The sequence below is a fragment of the Ochotona princeps genome, chromosome 13 (genome assembly GCF_030435755.1).
Source record: "Ochotona princeps isolate mOchPri1 chromosome 13, mOchPri1.hap1, whole genome shotgun sequence".
NCBI classification, from domain to species: Eukaryota; Metazoa; Chordata; class Mammalia; order Lagomorpha; family Ochotonidae; genus Ochotona; species Ochotona princeps.
In genome coordinates this window covers 4540885-4568518 of record NC_080844.1, presented here as the reverse complement: position 1 = coordinate 4568518, position 27634 = coordinate 4540885, and the positions used below count along the sequence as shown (strand labels likewise).

At 51.0% G+C, this 27634-nt stretch overlaps 1 protein-coding gene across 2 annotated transcripts; it reads left to right on the top strand.

Annotated features, from left to right (window-relative positions):
- Positions 1-604: 604 nt before the first annotated feature.
- On the top strand, positions 605-5339 carry ZNF32 (zinc finger protein 32). Of its 2 annotated transcripts, none has more exons than XM_058671208.1 (3): positions 605-685; positions 2706-2845; positions 4411-5339. In XM_058671208.1, the coding sequence occupies exons 2-3, from the start codon at positions 2776-2778 to the stop codon at positions 5157-5159; spliced, it is 819 nt and encodes a 272-aa protein (XP_058527191.1). In that variant the 5' UTR covers positions 605-685; positions 2706-2775; the 3' UTR covers positions 5160-5339. The 2 variants fall into 2 exon arrangements, with proteins under 2 accessions (XP_058527191.1, XP_058527190.1); XM_058671207.1 differs by lacking the exon at positions 605-685 and adding an exon at positions 705-1011.
- The last annotated feature ends 22295 nt before the right edge of the window (positions 5340-27634 follow it).

The following is a 27634-nucleotide window of genomic DNA, read 5'->3' as shown; positions in this document are numbered from 1 at the left end:
GTACTGTTGATGAGACTTCTCTTTGGCCCAAAACCCGCTACTGTCCCTCCCGTGAGCATCTGCCTCAGGACTTGGTCCCATAGAGGATTTCGAAAAGCACTCGAAAGTTCTATCCAGGGCGCGCTGGGGTCTCCCCTGAGTCTCCTCCACCACCTTCTCCCCCAGCTTTCCATTCTAGGGAGCCATTTGCCCAAGACTTCCCAAAGGAATTTCTGCAGTTTCCTGCGAAAGATGTGACTCCCGTCGCCATTCACAGCCACCCTTTTCCTCTCAAAGCTTTGTCATCTAGTTTCACAGCTGGACTTCACCCCAAAGCAGACTGGGGGCTTCCAAGCATGACGTCAAAGCAAAACGTTAGCGGGTGGGTAAAGGGAGCATGGCGGAAATGGCTCCTAACCCGGCAGAGGGGAGGAAGGCGGGAGAGCCCTAACTTACAACCTCCCCAAGGCCCCCACACAACCCCTCGGCTCCCGACGCCCAGGCCGGGTGGCCCACCACAACCAAGTCGTCACGGACCGCGAAGTCCCGGGAAAAACTACGCTTCCCACAGTGCCCCGGAGGGCGGGCGGGCGGCGGCGGCGGGCGAGTCCGCGCGAGGGCTCCTGGGAGCTGTGGTCCGCCGCTCGCGCCGGCGCGCTGTGGCTCGGCGCCGGCCTTTGTCCGTCTGCGGGCGCGCACCGCTGCGGTGAGTGAGGCCGCGGCCGGGTGAGTGCGTCGGCGAGGCGGGGCCGCCGTGTCCCTCCGCAGGCCACGGGCCTGAGCCCTGAGGGCGGCCCGGCCAGTCCGGGCGGGTTCCCAGGGCCGGAGAGCGGGGGACTCGAGGCTAAGGCCTGGGGGCCGGCCCGAGGCCTGCGCGGGGAGGGGAGGAGAGGGCTCGCCGCTCCCTGGAGACGTGGGAAGGGGCGGGCTCCGCAGCAGGTGCATCCTCGGGTCTGTCGGGAGGGCCTCCGAGGAGGGTGAGGAAGAAGGCCCGGGCTTCCCCCGGAGGCAGGACGAGGCGGATCGCAAGCAGTCAGGAGTGAGTGTGTGTGTGTGTGTGCAGGACGGATGAGTGAGTGAGTGGGGAGACCACTCCTGTCCAGGCCCTCATCCTGGAATCAGTGCCTAAGGGTCCCCTAGACCTCCCCCAGTACCCTGCATTCGGTTCTTTTGGTCTTCTTCCCAGGAGCCGCCTGGTTAAGACAAAACTCTGAAACCGTTAGTTAGGAAAGAGGGAGGTATTGTGCCACCTGTCCAGAGACTGGGCCGAATGGGGGGAGCATCCTGGTCTCTAAAGATCTCATTCAGAGTTTTTTTTTTTTTTCCAAGAAGATAAAAGGCTTTCTGATAGGCAAACCTTATTTTCTGTTATAGATTCAACATCTTTAGGAAAAGACCAATTCCCCAGACCTGTAAACTGGGGAGAACAGTATGGCAGTTGCCCTTTATTCAAAGTGATGCTGCTGTTTGGAGACCTCCCTGCAAGACAGGAGGGCAAGCTAAAGAGACATTCCTACCCACTTACTCTGATGTAAATTCTACTTTCATTCAAGGGAAACAACAGTATAAATAAAATATAAGAATGCAGTCATTATGAGAAAGGATTACTCCTGAAAAAAAAAAATAATAGGAAGCCTACGCAAGAGATTTCTCAGACCTGGAAGAGTAATTCAGTCTGATGAGACACTGTGCAACTGTCCGTTTTACAAGAGTTCTCACGAGCTCCTGCAGACCACAGAACTGTGTGGTATACAAGCACAAACTTCCAATCTAAAAACTCTCAAATCTGAACCTTGGCTCGTGTTGGCCCTTTCCTGCCTGTGGAACTTTGGACAAGTGGCTTAGCCTAATCAAGTGCCTTGGGCTTGTCTATATTCCAAGATGGGTCTCCCCTTTCTTAGAATTGGAGGGAATTCTGTGAACTGACATGTCTCCAAGAGGAGGGAGTGAGGTCTGGCTCAGAAACCTTCTAATGCTTAAAGGGTAACATGAAACACTGTTACACCCTTATAACCTAAGAGGGAAATGAGAGCTGGGCCTGTTTCCATCACAGGTCCAATAAAGGGTGAAGTGTTGTTTGTGTAGAATCTTCTTTTTTTTAAAAGATTTATTTATTTTATTACAAAGTCAGATAGACAGAGAGGAGGAGAGACAGAGAGGAAAATCTTCCATCTGGTGATTCACTCCCCAAGTGGCCGCAATAGCTAGTGCTGTGCTGATCCGAAGCCAGGAATCAGGAACCTCTTCCGGGTCTCCCACATGGGTGCAGGGTCCCAAAGCTTTGGGCCATCCTCGACTGCTTTCCCAGGCCACAAGCAGGGAGCTGGATGGGATGTGGAGCAGCCGGGATTAGAACCGGCATCCATATGGGATCCCGAGGCATTCAAGGCGAGCACTTTAGCCACTAGGCCACGCCACCAGGACCCGATTGTATGGAATCTTGAGTTACTTGGGCTTGAAGGAAAAAATGATGAGGAAGTAAAAGATTCCAATGACACATCAAAGCACAGAGCGTTTGTTCACTTAGCACCAGCAGGAAGAAGTGTTTCCATGTTTGCTTTCCCCCCTCCTGTTTCCAGCTGGACTCGCCGGTGTGTTGTCTGCTACCTTTGGGGTTGTTTTGCAGCATCATGATGGGTGACTGCAGTCCGAGGCAGTCTTCCTGCATCTATATCTGCCCTTACCTGTTTGTTTCTGTTGTTTGGTGTTTGTCTCCCCCCGCCAAGGTGGTCAAGCACAGCCCATGGAAGACTGCTCTGAGGAAGTGCTGATACAGGTCATACAGCAGGAGTGGACATGTTTGGATTTCCAACAGCTACCCTGCTGGACTGTCATGGAAGATACGCCCAGAACGTAGCGTTTTTCAGTGAGTGAGTTGGTGGATCCCTGGGCTGCCTCAGCTCACAGACATATTCAGTGTCCCTGTCTTCTGGCCTCAGATTCTGTAATTATGCTAGCTAGATCTCAGATATCAGAAGACAAATCACTTAACTTCCATTAGCTCCTGGATCTCTGTAAAATGGGATAATAACATCTATTTTATAAGATTGAAGAAAAGGGTTTTACATCAGAAATAAAAAGTGCCAGGAATTCTGCCACGTACTTGGTGAGGTAATGGAGCTTACTTCATTGTCAGAAGAGCAGACTGTGGCTCAGGGTAGAACCTAACACAGCTTAAGGTCCAGCATTCTCCCTTGAGTTATTCTCTTCAAGTCCCATGCCTAATTATGCTTTTTCTTCAAGAGATGCTTATAAGTTTTTCTTTTAAAGATTTATTTATTTTTATTACAAAGGCAGATATACAGAGAGGAGGACAGACAGAGAGGAAGATTTTCCGTCCTATGATTCACTCCCCAAGTGGCTGCAATGGCTGGTGCTGAGCCAATCTGAAGCCAGGAGCCAGCAACTTCCTCCTGGTCTCCCACGTGGGTGCAGGGTCCCCAGGGAATTGAGCCATCCTCAACTGCTTTCCCAGGCCACAAGCAGGGAGCTGGATGGGAAGTGGAGCTGCTGGGATTAGAACTGGCACCCATATGGGATCCCGGCACGTTCAAGGCGAGGACTTTAGGCGCTAGGCCACGCCGCCGGGCCTGAGATGCTTATAAGTTTTATTTTTTTTTTTTAAGATTCATTTTATTTGAAAGTCAGATAAACAGAGAGGAGAGACAGAGAGGAAAATCTTCCCTGCATTGATTCACTCCCCAGGTGACCGCAACAGCCAGAGCTAAGCTGGTCTGAAGCCAGGAGCCCGGAGTCTCTTCCAGGTCTGCCACACGGGTGCGGGCTCCCAAGCCTTTGGGCCGTTCTTGACTGCTTTCCCAGGCCTCAAGCAGGGAGCTGGATGGGAAGTAGGGCCATGGGGATTAGAACCAGCGCCCATATGGGAAGGATCCTGGCACATGCAAGGCAAGGACTTTCACCGCTAGGCAACCGTGCTAGGCCCTATAAGTTTTAAAGCTACACAACTTGGATCCACCTGCTGTTCGGGGGCCAGATAAACTTGAATATAGATTTCCATATTCTTATATAGTTTTCTTAATTTTCTGACCCTTTCTAACTGTAAGGTAGAGGTAATCATGTCTGCTTCACAAAATTATTAGGCATGCTAAATTAGATTCATCTGAAAAGTAATACATAGGGGGTGGGATAAAAAAGAGAGAAAGAAAAAAAAGTAGTACTTTGCTTGGAGCATGCCTGCGTTTGAATCTCAACCCTAATTTACTTACCTGTGTGATCCTTGATGACCTCCCAAGTGCTCTCATTTACATATCCAACAATCTCTTAGGATTGTCCCCAGGATTAAATTATGTATGCAAAGCCGATAGTCTAATTCCTGACACATAAGAGGGACGCAAGATAGTGCTTCTGTTTGCTTCCTGTTCTTCTCAGTCTGTTAATACATCTTGTATGACTTCCATCTGATTTTACCAGATGTCATGACAGAAGCACACAAGTATGATCATGCTGAGGCCACAGGATCCTCAAGCTGGGATTTCCAGAGTTCTTTCAGAAGAGAAAAGCTGGAACAAAAATCCCCAGAGTCTAAGACACTGCAGGAAGATTCACCTGGAATTAGACAAAAGGTCTATGAGTGCCAGGAATGTGGAAAATCCTTCCGGCAAAAAGGAAGTCTAACATTACATGAGAGAATCCACACTGGTCAGAAGCCATTTGAGTGCACCCACTGTGGGAAAAGCTTCCGGGCCAAAGGTAATCTTGTTACACATCAACGAATACACACGGGAGAAAAACCCTATCAGTGCAAAGAGTGTGGGAAAAGCTTCAGTCAGCGAGGGAGTCTGGCCGTCCACGAGAGACTCCACACGGGACAGAAACCCTACGAGTGTGCTATTTGCCAGAGAAGCTTCAGGAATCAGAGCAACCTTGCCGTCCACAGACGAGTTCATAGCGGTGAAAAGCCCTACAGGTGTGATCAGTGCGGAAAGGCCTTCAGTCAGAAAGGAAGCTTGATTGTTCACATCCGAGTACACACAGGCCTGAAGCCATATGCCTGTACCCAGTGCAGGAAGAGTTTCCACACCAGGGGCAATTGCATCCTGCATGGCAAAGTCCACACGGGAGAGACACCTTATCTTTGTGGCCAGTGTGGGAAAAGCTTTACCCAAAGAGGGAGCCTGGCGGTGCACCAGCGGAGCTGCTCCCAGAGGCTCACCCTCTGAATGCTTTCCTCAAAGGAAGTCTTCCTTCCAAAAGAAAATCCTCTACAATCAAACAGCCCATCCGGGTCTTTGGAATAAATGGAGAATCTTCCAGAAAGACCATCACCGGGTAGGGCCAACTGACTTTTCTCCCTTCCCCAAAATGAATGTAAGAAATAAATGTCTTGTTTATTATCATTACCAAAGTATTCATAGTTAGTTTATTTTGACCTAGCTTCCCAACATCAATCTAACATCATCCCAAAGAGTTCTCTCTTGTGTAGCAGGTATTGTTAAATTTTAGTTGACACCGTCAGCCTTTTCAAAAAAATAAAACCAGCCCCTTACCAATACCAAGGTCCTTTGATATGATTTATACTCCAGGTAATCTCATCTGTATTCAAGACCACTAAGTAGAATCCATGAGGCAAATGTAATAATCATCTTATTAAGCATTTTATTACTTGCATTATATTCCTGATAACCTAGCAAGCCACTCATGTCTCCCAAGGCCCCAGGTTTTAGAGTTTATACTCTGAGGTTTATGTCAGTTGTTCATTCATAATAGAGACAATTTGCTTAATGACCAAAAAGCAGACTACTACTAGCAGTTTTCTGAGAATCCTAACCTTATTTCCTCTGTTTAAAGTGGCTTCTCATCCCTAAGAGACATGACACACCTCACAGTCAGAGTCACCTAAAAAGGGCAGAATTGTGCTTGTTACTAAGCCTAGATTTGTAATTTTTTTTTTTTAATATTCATTGATTTTATTTGAAAGGCACAGAGATATTGCATCTGTTATTCACTGCCCAAATGGCCACAACAGCCAGACTAGGCCAAGGTCAAGCCAGGAGTCTCCTCTGGGTCTCCCAATGAGTGTAGGGGTCCAAGCACTTGGGCCGTCCTTCACTGCCTTCCCAGGCACATTGGCAGGGAGCTGGATTGGAAGTGGAGCAGCCAAGTGTCTGGTTCACACAGGCATTCCAATACTACAGGGAGCAGATGCCAAAGTTGTCATTTCTAGTCAGCGATAAAGTTGTACTCCAACAAACTATCCTGAGTGTGTCCTGGGCATGAGACGTGTGGAAACATGACTGTTCTTTCTCTAACCTTTAGCAGGTCTGGAGTACTTTATTTCTGCCAGCAGCTATTTGGATTTTTATATCATTGACACATTTAAAATGATCAACTTAAAATTGTCCCACTTAGACTGACTGAACTTTGAATCCTGCCCATAGTTGCCTTGGCAGAGCCAGACCAAATGATTTCACGAGCCTTATCCTGCCCACAGGCCAGGTCCTCCGCACCCTGTAGAGGATGAGATTGGAAGGAGATAAAAGTCCGTTTTGAGGTAAAGTTCCCGTTTTCTTACTTGAGCCATCTAATTTTTCATCCTGAGAATGAAAAAGATGCGTGATTAACACTGACACCGAGGCTTAGCAGGCTCACCTGCCTTGGGCACCTGCATCCATGTGGGCGCCAATTCCTGTTCCAGCTGCCCCACTTGCCTTCCAGCTCCCTGCTTGTGGCCTGGGAAAGTGGCAGAGGATGGCTCAAGTCCTTGGAACCCTGCACCTGTGTGACAGACCCAGAAGAGGCTCCTGGATCCTGGCTTCAGAAAACGGCCCAGCTCTGGTGGTTGTAGCATTTACAGAGTGAACCAGCCAACGGAAGACTGACCCCAGAAAGCTTCTGAGAGTAGATTTTGCACTCTAGAGGGGTACAAGATATCTTTGAGCACTGAATCACTTTGGAGACAGATTTAAATCAAGAAAACATCCAAAGATGTATGCAAGAAGGTTCTTTCCACCCTCATTCGTAATAGCTACACAAACTGCAAACAAATGTTCAAGAAAAAGCAAAAGATAAATGTTTTTAAGGATTCATTTTATTTTTATTGGAAAGGCAGATCTACAGAGAGGAGGAGAGACAGAGAGGAAAATCTGACTGATGGTTCACTCTCCAAGTGGCCGCCACAGCTGGAGCTGCACTGATCCGAAGTCAGGAGCCAGGAGCTTCTGGGTCTCCCACGTGAGTGCAGAGTCCCAAGGCTTTGGGCCGTCCTCGACTGCTTTCTCAGGCCACAAGCAGGGAGCTGGATGGGAAGCGGGGCTTCCAGGATTAGAACCGGCGCCCATATGGGATCCTGGAGCATGCAAGGCCAAGTACCTTAGCCACTATGCCACTGCGCCAGACCTGCAAAAGATCAATGATTCAGTTCACACAATGAAGCACAACTTGCAGAAGTAGTTCTACAAGAGTGATGAGGCTAGAGCTGAGAAGCCCTTACACGCTCCAGAGAACTCTGTGGTTGTCATGGTACTTGCTGTAAAGAAAACCAGCTACCGTGACAACAGGCCCGCTACCCTGAAACCATTGCAGTGAACAAGCTGTGTGGAGTGCTGCAGCTGAACCCCCAGCAGCCATCAGCAGCTCCGGGTGACAGGTGACTGAGAGACACAGCTCAGTAGCATCTTCAGGGCCGACATCCCACCACACCTGCACTAGAGGTCCGCAAGTAACACTGCAAGACCAAAATTCTAACAAAATCACACCAAGAAATAAATGTTTTACATCACCACATGTCCAGCAAATTTGTTTTGCAGTAATAATAGAAAATATGGCTTTTTAAAAATGATATAAAACTTTTTTAAAAGGAAAACTGCTAGAAAGCAATTATCTTACTGGTTAAATCAGGAAAATATGTAATTTTGTGATTCATTGGAAAACTTAAATTTCAAATGAATATGTTCCTTTTGACAAAATGACAGACAGGATCTAGATTAGATAACCCCCAAGTTATAAAATGAACAGGTGCTAGACTGCAGCATTCCTGAAATAGAAATAAAAGAAAGGCAGTTTTTATATTTTGGTACAAGAAACCTGGTGAGTCAGAGCCAGTGTTGAGGTGTACCAGGTTAAGCCAGCTGTGACACTGGCATTCCTGTGAGGACGCCAGTTCAAGTCCTGATGCTCCTCTTTCAGTCCAGCTGCCCTGCTAACGTGCCTGGGAAGACAGCATGTCCTGGCCCAGCTCCTCAGACCTCTGTCACCACGTGGGAGACCTGAATGGAGCATCAGGAACCTGGCTGGTGGGGACTACTTAGAAAGCCAACTGGTAGATGGAAATTCTATCATCTGTCCCTCTCTCTGTTACTCTGCCTTTCAGATCAAATTTTAAAGTAAATAAAAAAAAAATTATAACACAAAAAAATTATAAGCCCGGTTCTGCCAAAAGGAATAAGTAGATAAGAAATAGACCAAAGATTGTCAATATCATTCCTATTGTATATATATATATATTGTCATGAACTATCTTTACAGATTAATTATTATTAAAGTAATATAAACGTAATAATGATGGGCCAGTGCAATGGCTCAGCTGGTTAATCTTCTGCCTGAAGTGCCAATATCCATATGTGTGATGGTTCGTGTCCAGGCTGCTCCACTTCCAGCTCCCTGCTTGTGGCCTGCGAAAGCAGTGGAAGATGGCTTAGGTTTTTGGGACCCTGTACTCCTGTGGGAGAACCAGAGGGACCTCCTGGCTCCTGGCTTTGGATCAGCTAATCTCTAGCCATTGTAGCCATGTGGGGAGCGAATCAGGATGGAAGATCTTTCTGTCTCTCCTTTCTGTAAATATGTCATTCAAATAAAAATAAATAAACCTTGAAAACTAATAAAGTAATATTGAAAGTAAAATATATAAAGCAGAAGTTAACTACATGACAATAAGAATACTAAATAGGGCCCCGGCATGGTGGCATAGTGGCTAAAGTCCTCACCTCGAACACGCTGGGATCCCATATGGGCACCGGTTCTAATCCCAGCAGCTCCAGTTCCATCCAGCTCCCTGCTTGTGGCCTGGGAAGGCAGTCGAGGATGGCCCACACCCTAGGGACCCTGCACCCGCGTGGAAAACCAGGAGGAAGTTGCTGGCTCCTGGCTCCAGATCGGCTCAGCACTGGCCGTTGAGGTCACTTGGGGAGTGAACCATCAGGCGGAAGATAATCCTTTCTGTCTCTCCTCCTCTCTGTATATCTGACTTTCCAATAAAAATAAATAAATAAATCTTTAAATACATATATATATATATATATATATATATATATATATATATATATGTCAGTGGAAGAAATAGAGTGAAGTACAAAAAATACTTGATTTCCTAAGAAAAGGGAAAGGAAAAAAAGAGGATCAGATGATATTAATAAGACAAACATTATTATAAGTTTAAAACAATAATAATTACCGTTACCTATCAGTATACTAAACATCATATTTCAGGAGATATTACCCTTGCAGAGTGAATCTAAAATCAACAACCAAATACGCCATTTATAAGAATATCATTAAATATTCCCCTTTTTCTTGCTCCCAAATTTTAAAAAGGGGTAAACTAAACAAGAAAACTAAACATCTAAACTGTTTACACACCCAATAATAAAAATAGGAAGAATACACTTTTCTCCTACTATACTTGCATAACACAATACTTTTGTGAATCAGTTGGGGGAGAGGGGCCCACACACTGGGCAAGCAGCCAGTTCTGCTGCTGATGACTCATCAGTGGACAGCAGCTGGGTATCCGCTGAGCAGACCCCACCACACCTCAGATGCCAGCTGCAGGTGCCAGCTCCCACTTCTGATCATCCCGCTATAAAGCAAGGGCTCCCGCAGTGCCCCCTGTGGGACTGGCTGCGTTGCTAGATGGGCTTGCGGGGCTCAGGGAAACACTGCTCACGATAGAGGGTACAGTGACCAGGCATGGTGCGGGAGAACAGTGGTGGGGCTCCCCTGCCCTCTCCACGAGCCCCACACCCAGTCCTTGTAGACCTTTACACAGACTTCATCACACAGGCGTAATGACATTGGCTTTGGTAATCAACCTTCAGACCCCTCCCCCGCCCTGAGGTTGGAGACAGGGCTGACTGTCCCACATTCCTCTAAGCTGCCTTGATTTTATGACCAAAGCCATCCTGAATCCCCCAGGGCTCTCTCAGCCCACCAGCCATATCTTCAAGAGACACTTTCATCACTCAGGACAGCCAGGAGGAAGCAGGGAGGAAAATCAATATATTTCACAATATCGGTGTTCCCAAATGAACTTAAAGGAAAAAAGTGAAATCCCACAGGAAATATACCACCAAAGTCCTTGCTGGAGATATTGACCACCCTCACCTGCTTGTTTGCTTAAACAAATAAGGGGGGAATCCAGGTAAGTCTGAGCAATGGTGTGGGTGTCTAAGTCCCCTAGGCACGTGGCTGTGGCCTGGGGGTACCAGGCTTCCTGCTGGGAACCCTAATTCCCCATCCACCACTGCTGAGCAGGGGCTCAGGGGAGAGTCCTGGGCTTGTGCGCAGCCAGAGCACCAACCGGCACCAGTCTGTGCCTGCTGACCACCCAGTGGTGAGCTCTGGGTTCTTGGGGGTATGGAATTACTGCCTAGGGACATCCATGGATAAGGCCACCATATGTATACATGAGGAATAAATCCTGAAGGAGACCCAACGACAGAGTCACTGTACTTTCAGGTAAGCAAGGGGACTGAACCTGGTGGTTTGAGGGGGAGAGACCTGAAGACCTTTATGAGTCAGACTTATGCACCAGCCCACATGAAGTCCCGGGTTGGGCTTGCTAGCATGGAACATGGCTGACCACTACATGCAGGCGCACACTCAAGCTATGGACAGGAGGCAGACTAAGTGGGGCTGGACCATGGATCCCCACCAGTGTGCGTGAGATCTGGTATTGCAAAAGATCCTGATGGAGGAGCCCGGAAACTCCTCTGTTAGGACACAGTCCCTACAGATGAGCCCAAGAACCAAGAAAGGGAGCAACCCAGACCAGGCCACTGAACGGTACCCACAGGCTTAGCTATGGTTCAGGTCTGAGACAAGCCAGATTGAACCAGTTCATATCACCTGCTAGCAAATCCAAGAACCAGAATGGTGTGTGGGTCATGCCAGGTTAAGCCACAATACCAGTCAGTCCACATTAGGGCCGGGACTGGTTGCTGGCTGGGCTGGCTAGGCTGTAGTCCCCACCAGCGTGAGCTGGAATTGGGGGTGGGCCAGGCCAGGCAACAGCACACACTAGCAAATACCAAGGTGAGGCAGGTCATACCAGACTGGGCCGCAATACCCAGCCAGCACACAAGCAACCCAGGAAAGAATGGGTAAACCCAGTAGGGGGGCTGCAGGGAGCTCTCCCCGCTGGGCCACTATTCCCACTGGTAAGTGTGGGAGCTGGGATTGGGGGCAGACCAGGTCGGGCAAGGCTACAACACCTGTTGGCCGGCATGTAAGCTGGGTCAGGAACAAGCCAGGCTGGACAGACTGTACCTACTGGTACATGCATAAGCCAGAGGGGGTGAGGGTTGGTTGGGCTTTGCTACAGCACCAGCTAGCAGATACTGGCACAGGTGGAAAATTCTGTCAAGCTAAACTGCAGTACCACCCGGAGAGTGCAAGATACACGAGGGGGGGTGAGCCCATTAGGGAAACAGTGGGCCCCTCCCTCTTGGGTTGCCACTCCCATGAGAACCAGGACTGGGACGGGCATAGCTAGATAGAAAGTGAGACCCACCAGCACATGTGTGGGCTGGATAGCGGGGCTGGTTGGGCTGAACAAGGCTTCAATGCGCATTGACATGTATGAGAGCTGAATGGGATGTGGGACAGAGCCAGTCTGCTGTACATACTGCAGCCAGGGCAGGAGGCGGGCCTGGTGGGGGTTATTGTGGGTTGCTCGGACTAGGCTTCAGCTCCCACTGGTTTACGTGAGGGCTGAGTATGCGCTGGGCAAGATCAGGCTGGACTGCAACACCCGTTAGTTTTCATAGAAGACAGGGCTGGACAATGTCGGGGCACACTTAAATAGCAGACTGATGAAACTGTAACTCCTTATGAAGAATTGTGACATTATAGGAAAAATTTATCAGAGATGAAAATTCAGGGGAGGGGAATCCCACACTATACAGAATTGTATGATAAATTTCAAAAATAAAAAGGAAGAAGAAGACAGGGCTGGAGACAACTGACCCAACAATTGCAACTAACAGTGTGCATGTAGGTCGCTTTGGGCGATGGACTGTGCCAGACCCTGTACTGGCATGCACATACAAGAATCAGGTCTGGGATCACCTCAGATGCAGTTTCTTTGGGAATCTCCCTAACTGAACCACTAGACTCAGAAATACAATCATGGAGGAAATTGCAGGTTCCATGGTCTGACCATGGAACACATGTGTCAGAACTGGGCCTCCTCAGTGGCTTAGCCGGAGCAGTGGACAGCATACCCAGGTGCACATGGAGGATGTGGCAGTACACTGGGGCCTGCAGAGGACACCTGATACCACAACAGAGGATGTAGGAAAGAACAAATTGATCAACTACCTCAACCAAGAGTTGGCAGTGAATACCTGGGCAAACAGAGACTCTAAGGTGGACTATGTCAGCCAGTGGAGTCTGGAGAGATTTCATTGTAATTGGAGTGGCAAATTTGGCAACGATACAGAATTGTTGAACTATCAAAACCATTTGAGTAAGACCCTCGGAGCATGTCCCACATTAGGGACTCTGGAGTGGTTAGGGGCTGGGTGTGGCTTCTCCCCTTATCTCTCCCTTCCCCCCAGATACTGGAAGGAAAAAAGAGAATGTCACAATAATGGTCACACTCACTTTCCTCTAGCCCTTGACCCTTCATACCCTAATCAAATATGTAAAAAGTATCCAAATAAAAATTATACAATAAAAAATGGAAAAATCAGGAGAGTGGGAGCCAGCATCCAAAGTGCCAGCATCCCAAATAGGGGTCGATTCAAGTCTTATGTGCTCCAACTTTTGATCCAGCTTCCAGTAATGGACCTGAAAAAGCAGTGGAGGACAATCCAAGTGCTTAGGCCCCTGCACCCACATGGGAGACCTGGAAGAAAATCCTGGCTCCTGCCATTTGGGGAGAGACCCAAATGTGGTCATTTGGGGAGAGACCCATCAGATGGAAGATCTCTCTCTCTCTCTCTCTAACTCACCCTTTCCAATAAGTAAATACTAAAAAGGAAAACAGCAAATGGATCTTGTTTTAAAGAGAGCAGATGGAACATCTTTCGCTCTGTAAATATGCTTTTCCAAAAAAAAAAAATTTAAAAATAGAGAGTACATCACCACAAATGACATAGCTCTTAGGATAATAACGGTACACTATGAATAATATATCAACAAGTCCAGCAACACAAATGAAACTGCAATGGCTTCTTTAAGATTCATTTATTTCTTTGAAAGTCAGAGTTACAGAGAAAGGAAGAGAAAGATCTTCCATCTCTTGATTCAGCCAGGAGCTTCTTCCAGGTCTGTAATGCGAATTACAAGGCTTTGAGCCCCCAGGTGTAGGCAACTGCCTAGACAAGTGTTAACACTGCTGGGATAAAAGCAGCTAATAGCTGGCAGGCATTCTAGTTCATGGCATATTTGTATTAACTATACCAGTGTGCCAGCATAATTGCCTACCCTTTTTATATTTCAAAGAAATGTAAGGAGCAGACACCAAGAATGCCAGCAGACGGGGTCTGGGGACCTGTACATGAGTGTCTGTGGGCCCTGGCCAGGCTGGCACAGCACACGCCAGAGGACCGAGACCAGGGATCATGCACACTCGCAGGCACACCCTGAGCTGTGGATTGCTCAGGGGGTCTGGTAATGTGTGGGTAGGAGGACTGCTCAGAGAGAACATGACAGGTGAAGAGTGACTGCTGAGGGACTTCCACCAATCAGGCCACTGCACTTGCAGGTAAACAAAGGGGCTGAAACCAGTTGGTACAGAGGAGGGAAACCAAAGGAACTTTCAGGGCCAAACCAGTATACTCACTCATGTGGGAGACCTGTGCCAGGCTAGTTAACATCCACCACCATTACAAGTGCACATGAAAGCCAGGGCTGGTGGGTCTGCCTGGCACAGCTCAACCACAGTACCCCCCAATGTCAGGACACGGGGTGGATCACGTCAGGCTGGGCCATGACACTAGCTGGCATGTCAGAGAGCCAGGTCTGGGAGGAGATTCGGTAGGGGACTGTGGGCTCACTCCTGTGGGACTGCCATGACAGCTGGTATGTTTAAAAGCTGAGGGTGGTGATGGGCCAGGTTAGGCATTACCATAGAACTCACCAAGGCCAGGCAGGTCCGGGGTTTAGCACCTGCAGGTATACCCAAAAGTTGGTGTGCAGCAGGCCAAGTTGCAACATCCAGCAGCATACACAAAGGCCAAGCTGGAGCAGACTGTGCCAGATAATACCCCAGCACCCACTGGCACATGTGAGATCTAGGTCTGGGGGTGGGCCTGGCGGGGGGACTTTGGATACGTCCCTGGTGAACCACTGCTCCCACAGGTAAGTATATGACTTAGGCCTGGGTGTTGGTCAGGCAGGGCTGCTCCACTTGTCAGAAGGTGTGTGGGTTGGCCCTAGGTTGGTGGACTTGGCAGGGATAGGCCAAATCAGAACACAGTGGCACGTGTGCGAGCCAGGTAGGGGTATGGGGCTTTGCCGGGCTTGTGTGCATGAAAGCCAAGGATGGGGGCAGGCCAGGCAGGGATAGGCTACAGCACCCTCCAGCAGAGTTGAGCACGAGTTGAGACTGGGGGCTGGTGCCGAGCCTGAGGAACCTCCTTGTAAATACATTATTGACCCTCTGGCAATTGGTTATGACAACACAGGGAAGGGAAGGGAAGTGGAGCTGCCGGGATTAGAACCGGCGCCCATATGGGATCCCGGCGCGTTCAAGGAGAGGACGTTAGCCGCCAGGCTACAGCGCCGGGGCCTGCCCAATAATTTTTCTTTTTAAGTTAAAAAAAGGAGTGGGCGCCTAAGGACGCGGGCAGGCACGGAGCCCTTGGGTTCGACTCACAGGAGACCAGCAGCCCCATGGGCGCCCGGGTCCAGCCAGCAGGCGACGCTGCGCTCGCCGGGAGGGTGGACCCCAAAAGGACGTGGCCGCAGGCCTTCAGGGAAATGTAGTTCAGGCACATCCGGGCCTTGGCGCAGCCTCGTTACCTAGGAGACGTTTGTCGCAGCGTCGCTGCTTGTGACTTATTCTAACAGGTCTAGGGCCCAACACGATGGCTAGACTGGGAGGGGATTACTCCACCTCCAAGCACAGGCATCGCAGTGGGCGCTGGTTCTAATCCCGGCAGCTCCACTTCCCATCCAGCTCCCTGCTTGTGGCCTGGGAAAGCAGTCAAGGACGGCCCAAAGCCTTGGAACCCTGCACCCGCGTGGGAGACGCGGAAGAAGCGCCGGGATTCAGGTTGGCTCAGCCCTAGCCGTGGCAGTCATTTGTTGAGTGAAGATTTGGCCGTTTGGATGGAAGATCTTGGTGTTTCCGGTGACCACGCCCATCCTGAAACGTCACTGGAGAATCCGCAGCACAGAAAACCAGTCGTTGGAAGAAGGAAGAGATGTAAGGTGTTACATACTAAGAAAACGAGAGGGGAGACACACATGCGCACTCCCCGATTTGCCCAAATGTTGGCAGAGGTGGAAGGTCCCCCAAACTGAGAAAGAACCCCCCAGACGGAAGGAAGAGAGGGAGGGAGGGAGGGGGAAGGGAGCGAGGCGAGGAGAGGAACCCAAAACAAGGAGTGTCTTCAGTGGGCGGCCATTTTGGCGCGCGGGTTAACGTGCAGGATGTGACGTCCACATCCCATCCCAGAATGCTCCTCCCAGTCGCAGAGCTCCACTTCCGGTGCAGCGCCCCGCCCACGGGTCCCAGGGCGGCTGGCACAGGGTCACGTGCCCAAGGCCCTGGGTGCCAACGAGAGGCTGGGGTGCCGCTCCTGGCGCCGAAGGCAAACGAGGAGTGAGCCAGCTGATGAAAGATCCTCCCGGGCCTCCTCCTCCGTCACTCAAGCAGATCAAAGTAAGTAAGCTCCTTTCTTTGTTCAGTTCATTAGGGAAATTGCTCACGTGTGAGGTGCCAGACCGAGGCAGATTGGCAGAGTGGGATTTGGGTCCCCAAGCTCTATGCTGAGTTTTTTTTTAAAGATTTATTTATTTTTATTGGAAAGTCAGATATACAAAGAGGAGGAGAAAGGAAATTCTCCTAGCCGATGAATTACTTCCCAAGCGGTCACAACGGCCAGAGCTGAGCCAATCCGAAACCAGGAGCCAGGAGCTTCTTCTGGGTCTCCCACGCACATGCAGGGTACCAAGGCTTTGGGCTGTCCTCCAGTGCTTTCCCAGGCCACAAGCAGGGAGCTGGATGGGAGTGTGGCTGCCAGGATTAGAACCGGTGCCCATATAGGATCCCGGTGTGTTCAAGGCGATGACTTTAAGCGCTAGGCCACGCCGCCCGGCCCAATTAATGAGCTTTATAAAGTCAGCATAGGGCCCGACATGGTGGCCTAGCAGCTAAAGTCCTCATCTCTCAAGTGCCAGGATATCCTGTGGGCACCGGTTTTAATCCTGACAGCCCCACTCCCATCCAGCTCCCTGCTTGTGGCCTGGGAAAGCACTGGAGGACAGCCCATTGGGACCCTGTATCTGCGTGGGAGACCTGGAAGAGGTTCCTGGTTCCCGGCTTTGGATCGGCGCGCACCAGCCCGTTGCGGCTCACTTGGGGAGTGAACCACCGGACGGAAGATCTTCCTCTCTGTCTCTCCTCCTCTATGTATATCTGACTTTGTAATAAAAATAAACCTTTAAAAAATAAAGTTCATTAATTTACTAGTTGAGTTTTATTCGTTGGGGTTACTCCCCCAAATTCCTCCAGTCAGCTGGACTGAGCCAATCAAAGTCTAGGAGCCAGAAACTGAACATGGGTCTCCCACGGGCGTGGCAGGGGCCCCAACCATTGCCTGCTGCCTCCCGGGGGACACGTTAGCAGGAACCAGGAGCAAAGCCAGGACTTGAGGCCAGACATGCCAAAACATATGCAGTGTCTCAACCTCTGAGTCCACACCCACCTCTCTGGCAGAAGTTCTCTGTTTGTTTTTTTCTGCCAGTTGTTTATGCCCTACATTCAAGGGAACAGCTGATGGATTAAAGATGGAGTTTTGGGCCCAGCGGCGTGGCCTAGCGGCTAAAGTCCTCGCCTTGAACGCCCAGGGATCCCATATGGGCGCCGGTTCTAATCCCGGCAGCTCCACTTCCCATCCAGCTCTCTGCTTGTGGCCTGGGAAAGCAGTCGAGGACGGCCCAATGCATTGGGACCCTGCACCCGCGTGGGAGACCTGGAGGAAGAGGTTCCTGGTTCCCAGCGCGCATCAGACAGTTGCAGCTCACTTGGGGAGTGAATCATCGGATGGAAGATCTTCCTCTCTGTCTCTCCTCCTCTCTGTATATCTGACTTTGTAATAAAAAAATAATAATAGATTTAAAAAAAAAAAGATGGAGTCTTGATCTAGGAGGTGGGCCCAGGGCAGGTCAGCGGGTCTCTGTGCTTTAGGGTGTGCCTGGGGAAGCATTTCTCTTGAGCAGGTTGGCCTGGGGGGAGGTTCTTAGGTTGCTGGGTGTGTTCCCAAGGGTGGTTCTTTGGAGTAGCTTGGGCCTAGGGGGAGGCCTTCAGGTCCCTGGGAGTGTCCTCAGGGGCAGCTCTCTGGAGCGGGTTGGGATATAAACAGAGTGTACTCACTTGTCATTCAAGATTGCTCCTCTCACACCATCATCTCCAGTCTCCACCAGCTGCCAGACCAATAGGGCATCGCGCCTTCAAGCACCGGAAACCCCTTCCTTCCAGATCAGAGCCTGTCGGGAAATCAGCTAACGGACAGCAAGAGCTGGGCTCGTTTCCACTAAGTGACCATGAGGATGTGGAAGTATCTCTGGAATTGGCTAATGGGGAGAGGCTGGAAGAATGTGGGGGAGCAGACCAGACTGTGTCCAGAAAGCTGTGAGCAGGAGGCTACGGGAGCCGCTGAGGACCGCTCACATGGCCCCGGAGCTGCCAGGAGTAAAGAGAGAGAAGGTCACACGGATGAGGTTTCCGATGGAAATGAGGGTCCCATTGGGAAGTGGAATAAAGGTCACCCATGCTACGTGGTGGCGAAGAACCTGTCCACGTTGTGCCCCTGCCCCAAGACCTTGTGGGAGGCCCAAGTGCAGCCCGATGGACTAGTTCTTTTGGCAGAAGAGATTGCCAAACAACAGAGCATTTCGGCTGCAGCATGGATGTTACTGGCTGCTGTCAGTCAGTTGTGCGAGGAGAATCAGGAGCGGAAAGGAGCAGAGGAGAAAGATCTGGAAGGTTTGCAACCTGGCCAGAGGCAGAATGGAGACAAAGCGGTGTGTCTGGGACAAGAGAAACGGCTTGCCCGAGGGATTAGCTCAAGTCGAGGGCAGCTCTGTGCTAGCACAAAGGCCCTGGAAGCTTCCCGGAGCTGCAGGCCCACGTCCCCTGTACAATCCCACCAGAGGCCCGGAGGCGCACGTGTGCTTGGAAAACCCTTCCCGGCACACTCCTGTCGGGAAGGAGCCCCAGGGTGCTCAGTGCGTTCCAGGTCGCCGGGTCTAGAGACAACTCCAGCTGGTGGCCGGCCTGGGCGCTATCCAGGTGGCGCTGGTCTTGCAGGTCGGCAGGATGCAAGGGTCATGGGGTCAAGGCAGCTTCCATCAAGACTTGCAAGCAAAGCCCAGGAGCACAAGCCAAGTCGGGGTGCCAGGTTAGAGCCCCTGCGTGCAGCCATATGCTGTGAGGGGCTCAAAGTGGAGCTGCAGAGGAGACCCCCGAGAAGCAGAAGGGCCAGCAGTGTGAGATGGCTTCCACGAAAATCGACCAGCAGTATGCCAGGTAAGCCCGGGAGAACGCAGCCTCAGGGAGCAGCCGCGAGGGCGAAGAACGGCAGGGCCCTGGAGGCACAGGGACCCCCACCTACAATACAAGGGCTGTTGCAGAGAAACCTGGAGCCCAGCCAGATCCCCACCGCAGGGGCACAGTCAGTGCCAACGGCCTCTACTCATGCCAGGCCGAGTGGAAACGTGCCGTCGGGAGTCCCACAGAAAGTGACCACCAGAGCGCCGTCAGGGGGAGCCACTAAGATGAGACTCCAACTGTCTGCGCGGGTCAAATGAACTCCCAGGGCGCCACCGGCAAAGCCACGGACGCAGGACGTCACACGCCCAGCCTCACGGCACGGTGTGCCGGGGATGGCACTTGGGGACTCGACATCTGCCCTGCTGCTTTGGTCTTTGTTTAGTCCTGGGAATCTGTCCCCTTCTTCTGGGTCCCCTTTCTAGAGGGGAAAACGCTCACCCCGTACCTGCCCTGCCACTGCATCCTGCAAGTGTGGGACACGTCTGACTGTACAGGGCCTCCAGTGCGCCGCGGGGCACAGTTAAACCTCGGATGCCAGAATTGGTGTTGGGGGCCCGAGTTATGATGTTGGCACCTTGGGGGATGGGATGACTCTGTGTGACCTGTGAGAAGGGCATGGATTTGGGAAGCAAGGGATGGAATTCTGGACTGGAAGGAGTTTGCAGAGATCTCGATCCTAAAGGTTTGTGTTAACAGTGAAAGGATTAAAGGTGGGGACTTGAGCCAACAACTGTGGCATCTGAGAGGTCGGCCTAGCCCTTGGGCGTGGAAGGCGTGTGCCTGGAAGGTACTTCTGTAAGCATTTGGGGAAATAAACATTTCCTTGTAAGAGACTCCCCTCATTTATTTTATTTTATTTTTTTAAAGATTTATTCATTTTATTACACAGTCAGATATACACAGAGGAGAGACAGAGAGGAAGATCTTCCGTCTGATGATTCACTCCCCAAGTGAGCCGCAACAGGCCGGTGCTGCGCCGATCCGAAGCCAGGAACCAGAAACCTCTTCCGGGTCTCCCACACAGGTGCAGGGTCCCAATGCACTGGGCCGTCCTCGACTGCTTTCCCAGGCCACAAGCAGGGAGCTGGATGGGAAGTGGAGCTGCCGGGATTAGAACGGGCGCCCATATGAGATCCCGGGGCGTTCAAGGCGAGGACTTTAGGCGCTAGGCCACGCCGCCAGGCCCCCCTCATTTATTTTCAAGCAACAAAAACTGGTAATTTTGTTGTGAAACGGGCTTTGCTGTCACACACCTAGTGCCATAGTCTTGCAATCCTTAGGGATTGTCCCAATAAATTGTCCTTAGGGTAATGGGGGAAAGATGCCGCTCCACTCAGAAACCTTCGACCCCAGTGGGGTCAGGAGTAGAGGCTGAGCAACAGCCAAAGGTAGCACAGTGGGAGAAAGTGGCCGTTCAATGTAGAGCTGCAAAGAATGGCCTCTGTGACCAGGGCTCCCATGAGCACAGCACTGAGGAAAGGATTGACAACGGAGGATCTCTGAGGGGAGTGTGCACCCCTGTTTGGTTTATATAACAAAGGGCAAATGTAGTATGGACACCAAATACTCAAGAAAGAGCCACAGCGAAGCCAGACCATTTAGTCCAGGAGAAGAATGTTGTCTTAAAAAGAAAAATAGGCGAGGGGCCCGGCGCGGTACCCTAGCAGCTAAAGTCCTCACTTTCAACACACTGGGACCCCGTTTAGGTGCCAGTTCTACTCCCAGCAGCCCTGCTTGCCATCCAGCTCCCTGCTAGTGGCCTGAGAAAGCTGAGGACAGCCCAAAGCCTTGGGACCCTGCACCCACATAGGAGACCCAGAACAATTGTGTTCCTGGCTTCTGGCTACAGATCACCGCAGCTCCGGTTGTTGTAGCCACTTGAGGAATGAATCAGCAAACAGAGGATCTTCCTGTCTGTCTGTCCTCCTGTCTGTATACCTGAGTTTACGATACAAATAAATCTTTTTTAAAATTGTTTTATTTGGGCCCAGCACAGTAGCCTAGAGGCTAAAGTCCTTGCCTTGCAACCACTAGGATCCCATATAGGCACTGGTTCATGTCTTGGCAGCCCCACTTGCCATCCAGCTCCCTACCTGTGGCCTGGGAAAGCAGCAGAGGACGGCCCAAAGCCTTAGGATGCTGCACCCACATGGGAGACACAGAAGCAGCTTCTGCTTCCTGGCTTCAGAACAGCTCAGCTCTGGCCATTGTGGCCGCTGTGGGAGTGAACCAACAGATGGAAGATCTTTCTGTCTCTCCTCCTCTCTGTAAAAATCTGACTTTCCAATATATGGTAAATAAATAAATAGTTTGAAAATTTTTCTTTAACAGTCAGTCACGGGCCCGGCGGCGTGGCCTAGCAGCTAAAGTCCTCACCTTGAACAGAGCCCGGGATCCCATATGGGCGCCGGTTCTAATCCCGGCAGCTCCACTTCCCATCCAGCTCCCTGCTCGTGGCCTGGGAAAGCAGTCGAGGACGGCCCAAGGCCTTGGGACCCTGCATCCACGTGGGAGACCCAGAAGAGCTTCTGGCTCCTGGCTTCAAATTGACTCAGCTCCAGCCTTTGCGCTTACGTGGGGAGTGAATCATCGGATGGAAGATCTTCCTCTCTGTCTCTCCTCCTCTCTGTATATCCACCTTTCCAATAAAAATAAATAAATCTTAAAAAAAAAAAAACTACGGTCATTTGACTCTTTTTTTTTTAAGTTTTTTTTTTTTTTTTTATTGAAAAGTTAGATATACAGAAAGAAGGAGAGACAGATAGCAAGATCCTCTATCCAATAATTCACTCCCCAAGCACCTGCAACGGCCAGAGTTGCGCCGATCCAGGAGCCTCTTCCGGGTCTCCCACATGGGTACAGGGTCCCAAGGCTTTGGGCCATCCTTGACTGCTTTCTCTGGCCACAAGCAGGGAGCTGGATGGGAAGCGGGGCTGCCGGGATTAGAACCGGCGCCCATATGGGATCCTGGTGCGTTCAAGGTGAGGACTTTAGCCTCTAAGCCACAGCACCGGGCCTAAAATAAATAAATCTTAAAAAAAAGAAAGGGGGGGCCGGCGGCGTGGCCTAGCAGCTAAAGTCCTCGCCTTGAATGCGCTGGGATCCCATATGGGCGCCTGTTCTAATCCCAGCAGTTCCACTTCCCATCCAGCTCCCTCTTTGTGGCCTGGGAAAGCAGTCAAGGATGACCCAAAGCTTTGGGACCCTGTCCCTGTGTGGGAGTCCCAGAAAGAAGTTCCTGGTTCCTGGCTTTGGATCGGCACAGCACTGGCCATTGTGGCCACTTGGGGAGTGAATCATCAGATGGAAGATCCTCTCTGTCTCTCCTCCTCTCTGTACATCTGACTTTGTAATAAAAATAAATCTTTAAAAAAAAAATAAGAACCGGGACCCATATGGGTTCCCGGCGCTTGACCACTAGGCTACTGCTCTAGGCCCATTTGACTCCTTTTATACATGTTTCTTTTTTTTTTTTTTTTTTTTTTTTTTTTTTTTTTTTTTTTTTTAAATGTTTCTTTTTTTTTTTTTTTTTTAAAGATTTATTCATTTTATTACAGCCAGATATACACAGAGGAGGAGAGACAGAGAGGAAGATCTTCCGTCCGATGATTCACTCCCCAAGTGAGCCGCAACGGGCCGGTGCGCGCCGATCCGATGCCGGGAACCTGGAACCTCTTCCGGGTCTCCCACACGGGTGCAGGGTCCCAAAGCTTTGGGCCGTCCTCAACTGCTTTCCCAGGCCACAAGCAGGGAGCTGGATGGGAAGTGGAGCTGCCGGGATTAGAACCGGCGCCCATATGGGATCCCGGGGCTTTCAAGGCGAGGACTTTAGCCGCTAGACCACGCCGCCGGGCCCTATACATGTTTCTTTGTAGCCCTCCCCAATCCCAGCTCTCACACTCATCAGTGGGAGCGGTGGCCCAGCAGGGGAGCCCCCCACAGTCCTCCTCCCACACTCACCCCTCCAACCCAGGTTCTTAAATGTGCTGGTGGGTGCTATGGCCCAGTCTGGCGTGGCCTGCCTCACCTCAGCCTTCTTGGTGGGGACTGAAGCTTAGCCCAGTTTGGACAGCCTCTAGTCCTGGCCCTAATGTGAACAACTGGTATTGCCTCCTAACCTGGCCTGTCCTCCACCCTGTCCTGGCTCTCACATCTGCCAGTGGGTTCTATGAACTGGCGCAGTCCATCCCTCCTGCAGACCTGAGCCACACGTATGTCTGTGGGTACTGTAACCTGGCCTGGGCTGGGCTGCTCCCAGCCTTGGTTCTTATGCTCACCTGCAGGGTCTGCTTCCCGACAGAGGAGTTGTGGCTTTTTTTTTTTTTTCCTATATGCCAAACACATTTTTTTTTGAACACTTAGTGAAAGGCAGATTGCAGCCATTAAAAGTCACAGTTTGGTTCACTTGCCAAATGACCGCAAAGGCTGGGGTTTGGCCAGGTTGAATCTGAGCACTTCATCTGGAACGTTCAAGTGAGTACAGACACAAACACTTGGGCCATCTGCCTCTGCACACGGGCACATTATCAGACAGCTGGTTTGGAAGTGGGGCAGCCAGGACTCAAATGGGTGCTCATATGAGATGCCAGCAGCACAGGTGGCCAGCTTAACCTACTGTGCCATGCTGCCAACTTCCCAAAATGTTTTTTCTATAAGGGGTGTGTGAAAATTATCCACTATGATAGTACTTTGTCACTTTTTTCTGTTCTGAAAAAGTTTTTTATATTTTTTAATATATTTCAAATGTAGGTTGTTGAAAATGATTGATGACTTTTTCACTGGATTAATGAAGAAAAATAACTGGGACCCGGCACAATAGCCTAGCAGCTAAAGTACTCGCCTCACACACACCGGGATCCCATATGGGCATTGGTTCTAATCCCAGCAGCCCTGCTTCCCATCCAGCTCCCTGCTTGTGGCCTGGGAAAGCAGTCAAAGACAGCTCAAAGCCTTGGGACCCTGCACCCATGTGGGAGACCCGGAAGAGGTTCCTGGTTCCTGGCTTCTGGTTGGCGGCCACTTGGAGAGTGAATCATTGGAGGGAAGATCTTCCACTCTGTCTCTCCTCCTCTATATATATCTGACTTTCCAATGAAAATAGATGAAAGAAAGAAAGGAAGGAAGGAAGAGAGGGAGGGAGGGAGGGAGGAAAGAAAGAGAGAGTGAAAGAAAGAAAGAAAGAAAGAAAGAAAAAGGGAATAGAAATACTGTAGGGGGCAGACCTTGGACACATCAGGGAAGCTCATCATCCCATTGCAAGTAGCTGGGTTCAAGTGTCAGTTGCACAGGAGACCTGCTTCTCTCTGCCTTTCATGTGAAAGACTAGATAGATAGATAGATAGATAATTGATAGATAGATAGATAACCGTTATAAGGGAGGGGGCCTTAGTGGGGTGTCACACATTTTCTGAGTTACCTAGAGAGGCAGGGTCAGATGTGGCGTCCCAAGCTGATGCTGTTCCTGTGGTCCCACCATGCCATATGGGTGTCGGCTCAGGTTCCATCCGCTCCACGTCCGACCCAGCTGTCCGCTTCTGATCTTGGAGGGCAGCAGCAGGTGGCCCAATTCCTGGGCCCCCTGTGCCTATATGAAAGACCTGGAAAGACGCTCCAGGTTTCTGGGTTCAGAAGCCAGCTCTGACCATTGCAGCCATCTGGGGAGTGAACCAGTGGATGGAAGATCTGTCTCTCCTCTCTATGAACCTGCCTTTCAAATAAAAACAAATATTTTAAAAAATTGGAAGAGATTTTATCTACTGACTCACTCCCCAGATGGCTGCAAAGAACATAACTGGGCCAGGTGGAAACCAGAAGTCTGGCACTTTCTTCAAGGTCTCCCACAAATGTAGGGGCCCAAGCACATGGCCAAACCTCTGCTACCTTTCCAGGCGCATTAACAGGGATCTGGATGGGAAGTGGAGCAGCCAGGCCACGAGCCAGCACCCATATGGGATGCTGCCGTCACAGGTAGCCGCTTCACCAGCTGCACAATGCTGACCTGGGGTACAATTTCTTATGGAAAACCCTACAGCGCAGTCATTAGTATATTGATTCAGTACAGGATGAGAAACTAGCAATGCAGAAGAGAGAAGAATGTCCTCAAACATCCAGGGTGAGTTTTCTCTTTTTTTTTTTTTTTTTTTTTTCATTTTAGTATTTATTTAAAAGACAAAGAGACAACTTCCTTCCACCCATGGAGCCGGAGCCGCCGGTGGCTTCACTTCCTTCCGTGGGTACTGGGATGTGGGGAATCGCGCACATGTTTGGGTTCCCATGGGCAGGTGGGAAGGAGAGACAGAAAGTCCGCAGCTTGCATGGTGTATTGGTGGGCTGAGTCTAGGGACTGTCGCATGCATTTGTGTCCCAGGCAGGTGAAGGGGAAAGGTCATAGGCCAGCACACAGGCCAGAGGACCAGGGCTGGGGACCCATGCATGAGCTTGGCAGGAAGAGCTCCAGGCCAGCATGCCATCCCACTGGAAGACGAGGCAGGGGAACCCATGCTCTCCCAGACATGGGGACAGTGGATTGCTCAGTTAAGGGGCCATAAGGATCTTTTAGAGGGAGGACCAATGAAAGAGCATGCTACAGGTGAGGAATAACTTCTGGGGACCTTCCATCAACAAGGCCACCATAAATGAGGGTAAGCAAGGGGGCTAAAACCAAGCAGTTTGGATGAGGAAGCTGGAGGACCTTTGTGGGTCAGACAGATGCACCTGCCTATGTGGATACCTGAGCTAGGCTAGTTGGCATACACCACTGTTGACCATCACCCACCATAGCACATTCAAACTAAGGCAGGGAAACCTACCTGGCAAAGCCAGAACACAGTATTCACCAGTGAGTGTTGGAAGAGAGGACAGGTCACATTAGACTGGGCTGGATACAACCCTAACAAGTACATGAAAGAACCAGGTCTAGGGGCAGATTCTATGGGGACTATGTGGGCACACCCCTGTGTGACTCTAATATTCCCTGGTTTACTTAAGAGCTGGGAGGTGGTGACGGGTCAACTTAGGCATAACCATGGAATCCCAAGACACTCATGAGAAGGGTTGGTAATACGCCAAGCTGGTCTAAGTTGCAGCACCCACAGGAGCACCCAAGAATTGGTGTGGGGCAGGCCAGGCCACAACATCCCTCAGCACACAGAGGCCGAGACAGAGGGGTACACTGTGCCAGGTAAGGGCCTAACACCTACTGGTGAATGTGAAGTCCAGGTTTGGGAATGGACCTGGTGGGAGAGCTTGGGAAATTTCCGTGGTGGGCTGTCATTCATGAGTCAGGGTTGGGTGTGGGCCTGGTGGGGGGAACTTGGGAAATTACCCTGGTAGGCCATAGCTCCCACTGGTGAGCATGAGAGTCAATGCCGGGTATTGTTCCAGCTGGGCAAGGCTGCTCCACTTGTCAACAGATGCGTCGGTTGACTCGGGACAGTAGACTTGGCACGGCTGGGCCAAACCATAACACTGGCATAAGGGGTGCAGGCTATCACACCTACTGAAGCCAGGGATGGGGGCAGGCTGGACAGTGTTAGGCTGCAGTACCAACCAACAGGAGTTGAGACTGGGAGCAGGTTAGGCTAGGCCAGGCTGCAGCATATGATGGCAAAGGCCGAGACAGGGGTTAGGCCATGCCTGGTTAGAGTGGAGGAACTACCAGATGCCCAAAATCTGTGGCTGCAGCAAGACTGGCTGGGGAGCTAAGGGGACTGCAGAGCCACCTGGAAAGTGCAGGACCTGGAAGTAGGCTTAGTATGGAAAGTATAGGCACCCCTCTGATGGGCTACAGCTCCCACCAGTGAGGCCGGGGGTGGGTGTGGCTGAACAGGTGGTGGTATAAGGTCCCACACAAAGGCTCAATTGGCTAATCCTCCCCCTTCAAGGGCCGGGATCCCATACAGGCATCGGTTCAAGTCCCGTCTCCTCCACATCCCATCCAGCTCCCTGCCTGCAGCCTGAGAAAGCACCAGGGGCTGCTCCAAGTCCTTGGGACTCTGCACCTGCATGGGAGACTTCGAAGAAGCTCCTGGGCTTCAGATCAGCTCAGCGCTGGCCACGGCAGCCACTTGAGGAGTAAACCAGAGGATTGGAGAGCTTTGCCTCTCCTTTCTGCAAAATCTGCCTCTCCAGGAAAAATAAATACGTATTTCTGTATAAACGTCTGTGTTGGCTCCGCTGTGACCGACGGAGCTCTGCGTTCACCTTCCAACGTGCACTGCTCGCCTCCCACACTAAGGCCGCCGAACGGCCCTCCACCCACTTCGGCCCTTCACTTCAGAATATTCGAGAATGATGAATGAAATTACGGCGGGATTTAAGCCCCTTCTCTGAGGTAGCTTTTTTTTTTTTTTCAACAAACCTTTAAGGGCTCTTCTTACAACACTCCCTATTCGCGCGAGTAATCAAAGACTCAGGAGAATCACTCCAAGGCCGCCGTCGCCCACCTGCCGCCCTCAGCGGTACCCGCTACCCCCGGACGGCGCCGGATGTGGTGGGCGTGGCCCGCGCGCGGCTTGCTGGGACTTGTAGTCCGGGCCCTTCCGCGTGGGGGAGATGCGGGGAGCTGCGCGGCCAGCTGTGGGTGTCCACGTGGGAGGTGAGCGCGGCCGTGCCGCCCGCGGGGCTGGCAGAGGCGAGCGGGGTGTCGGGGGACAGGGCCCCGCGGGGGAGGCGCTGGGCCGCCCGGGACTCAGA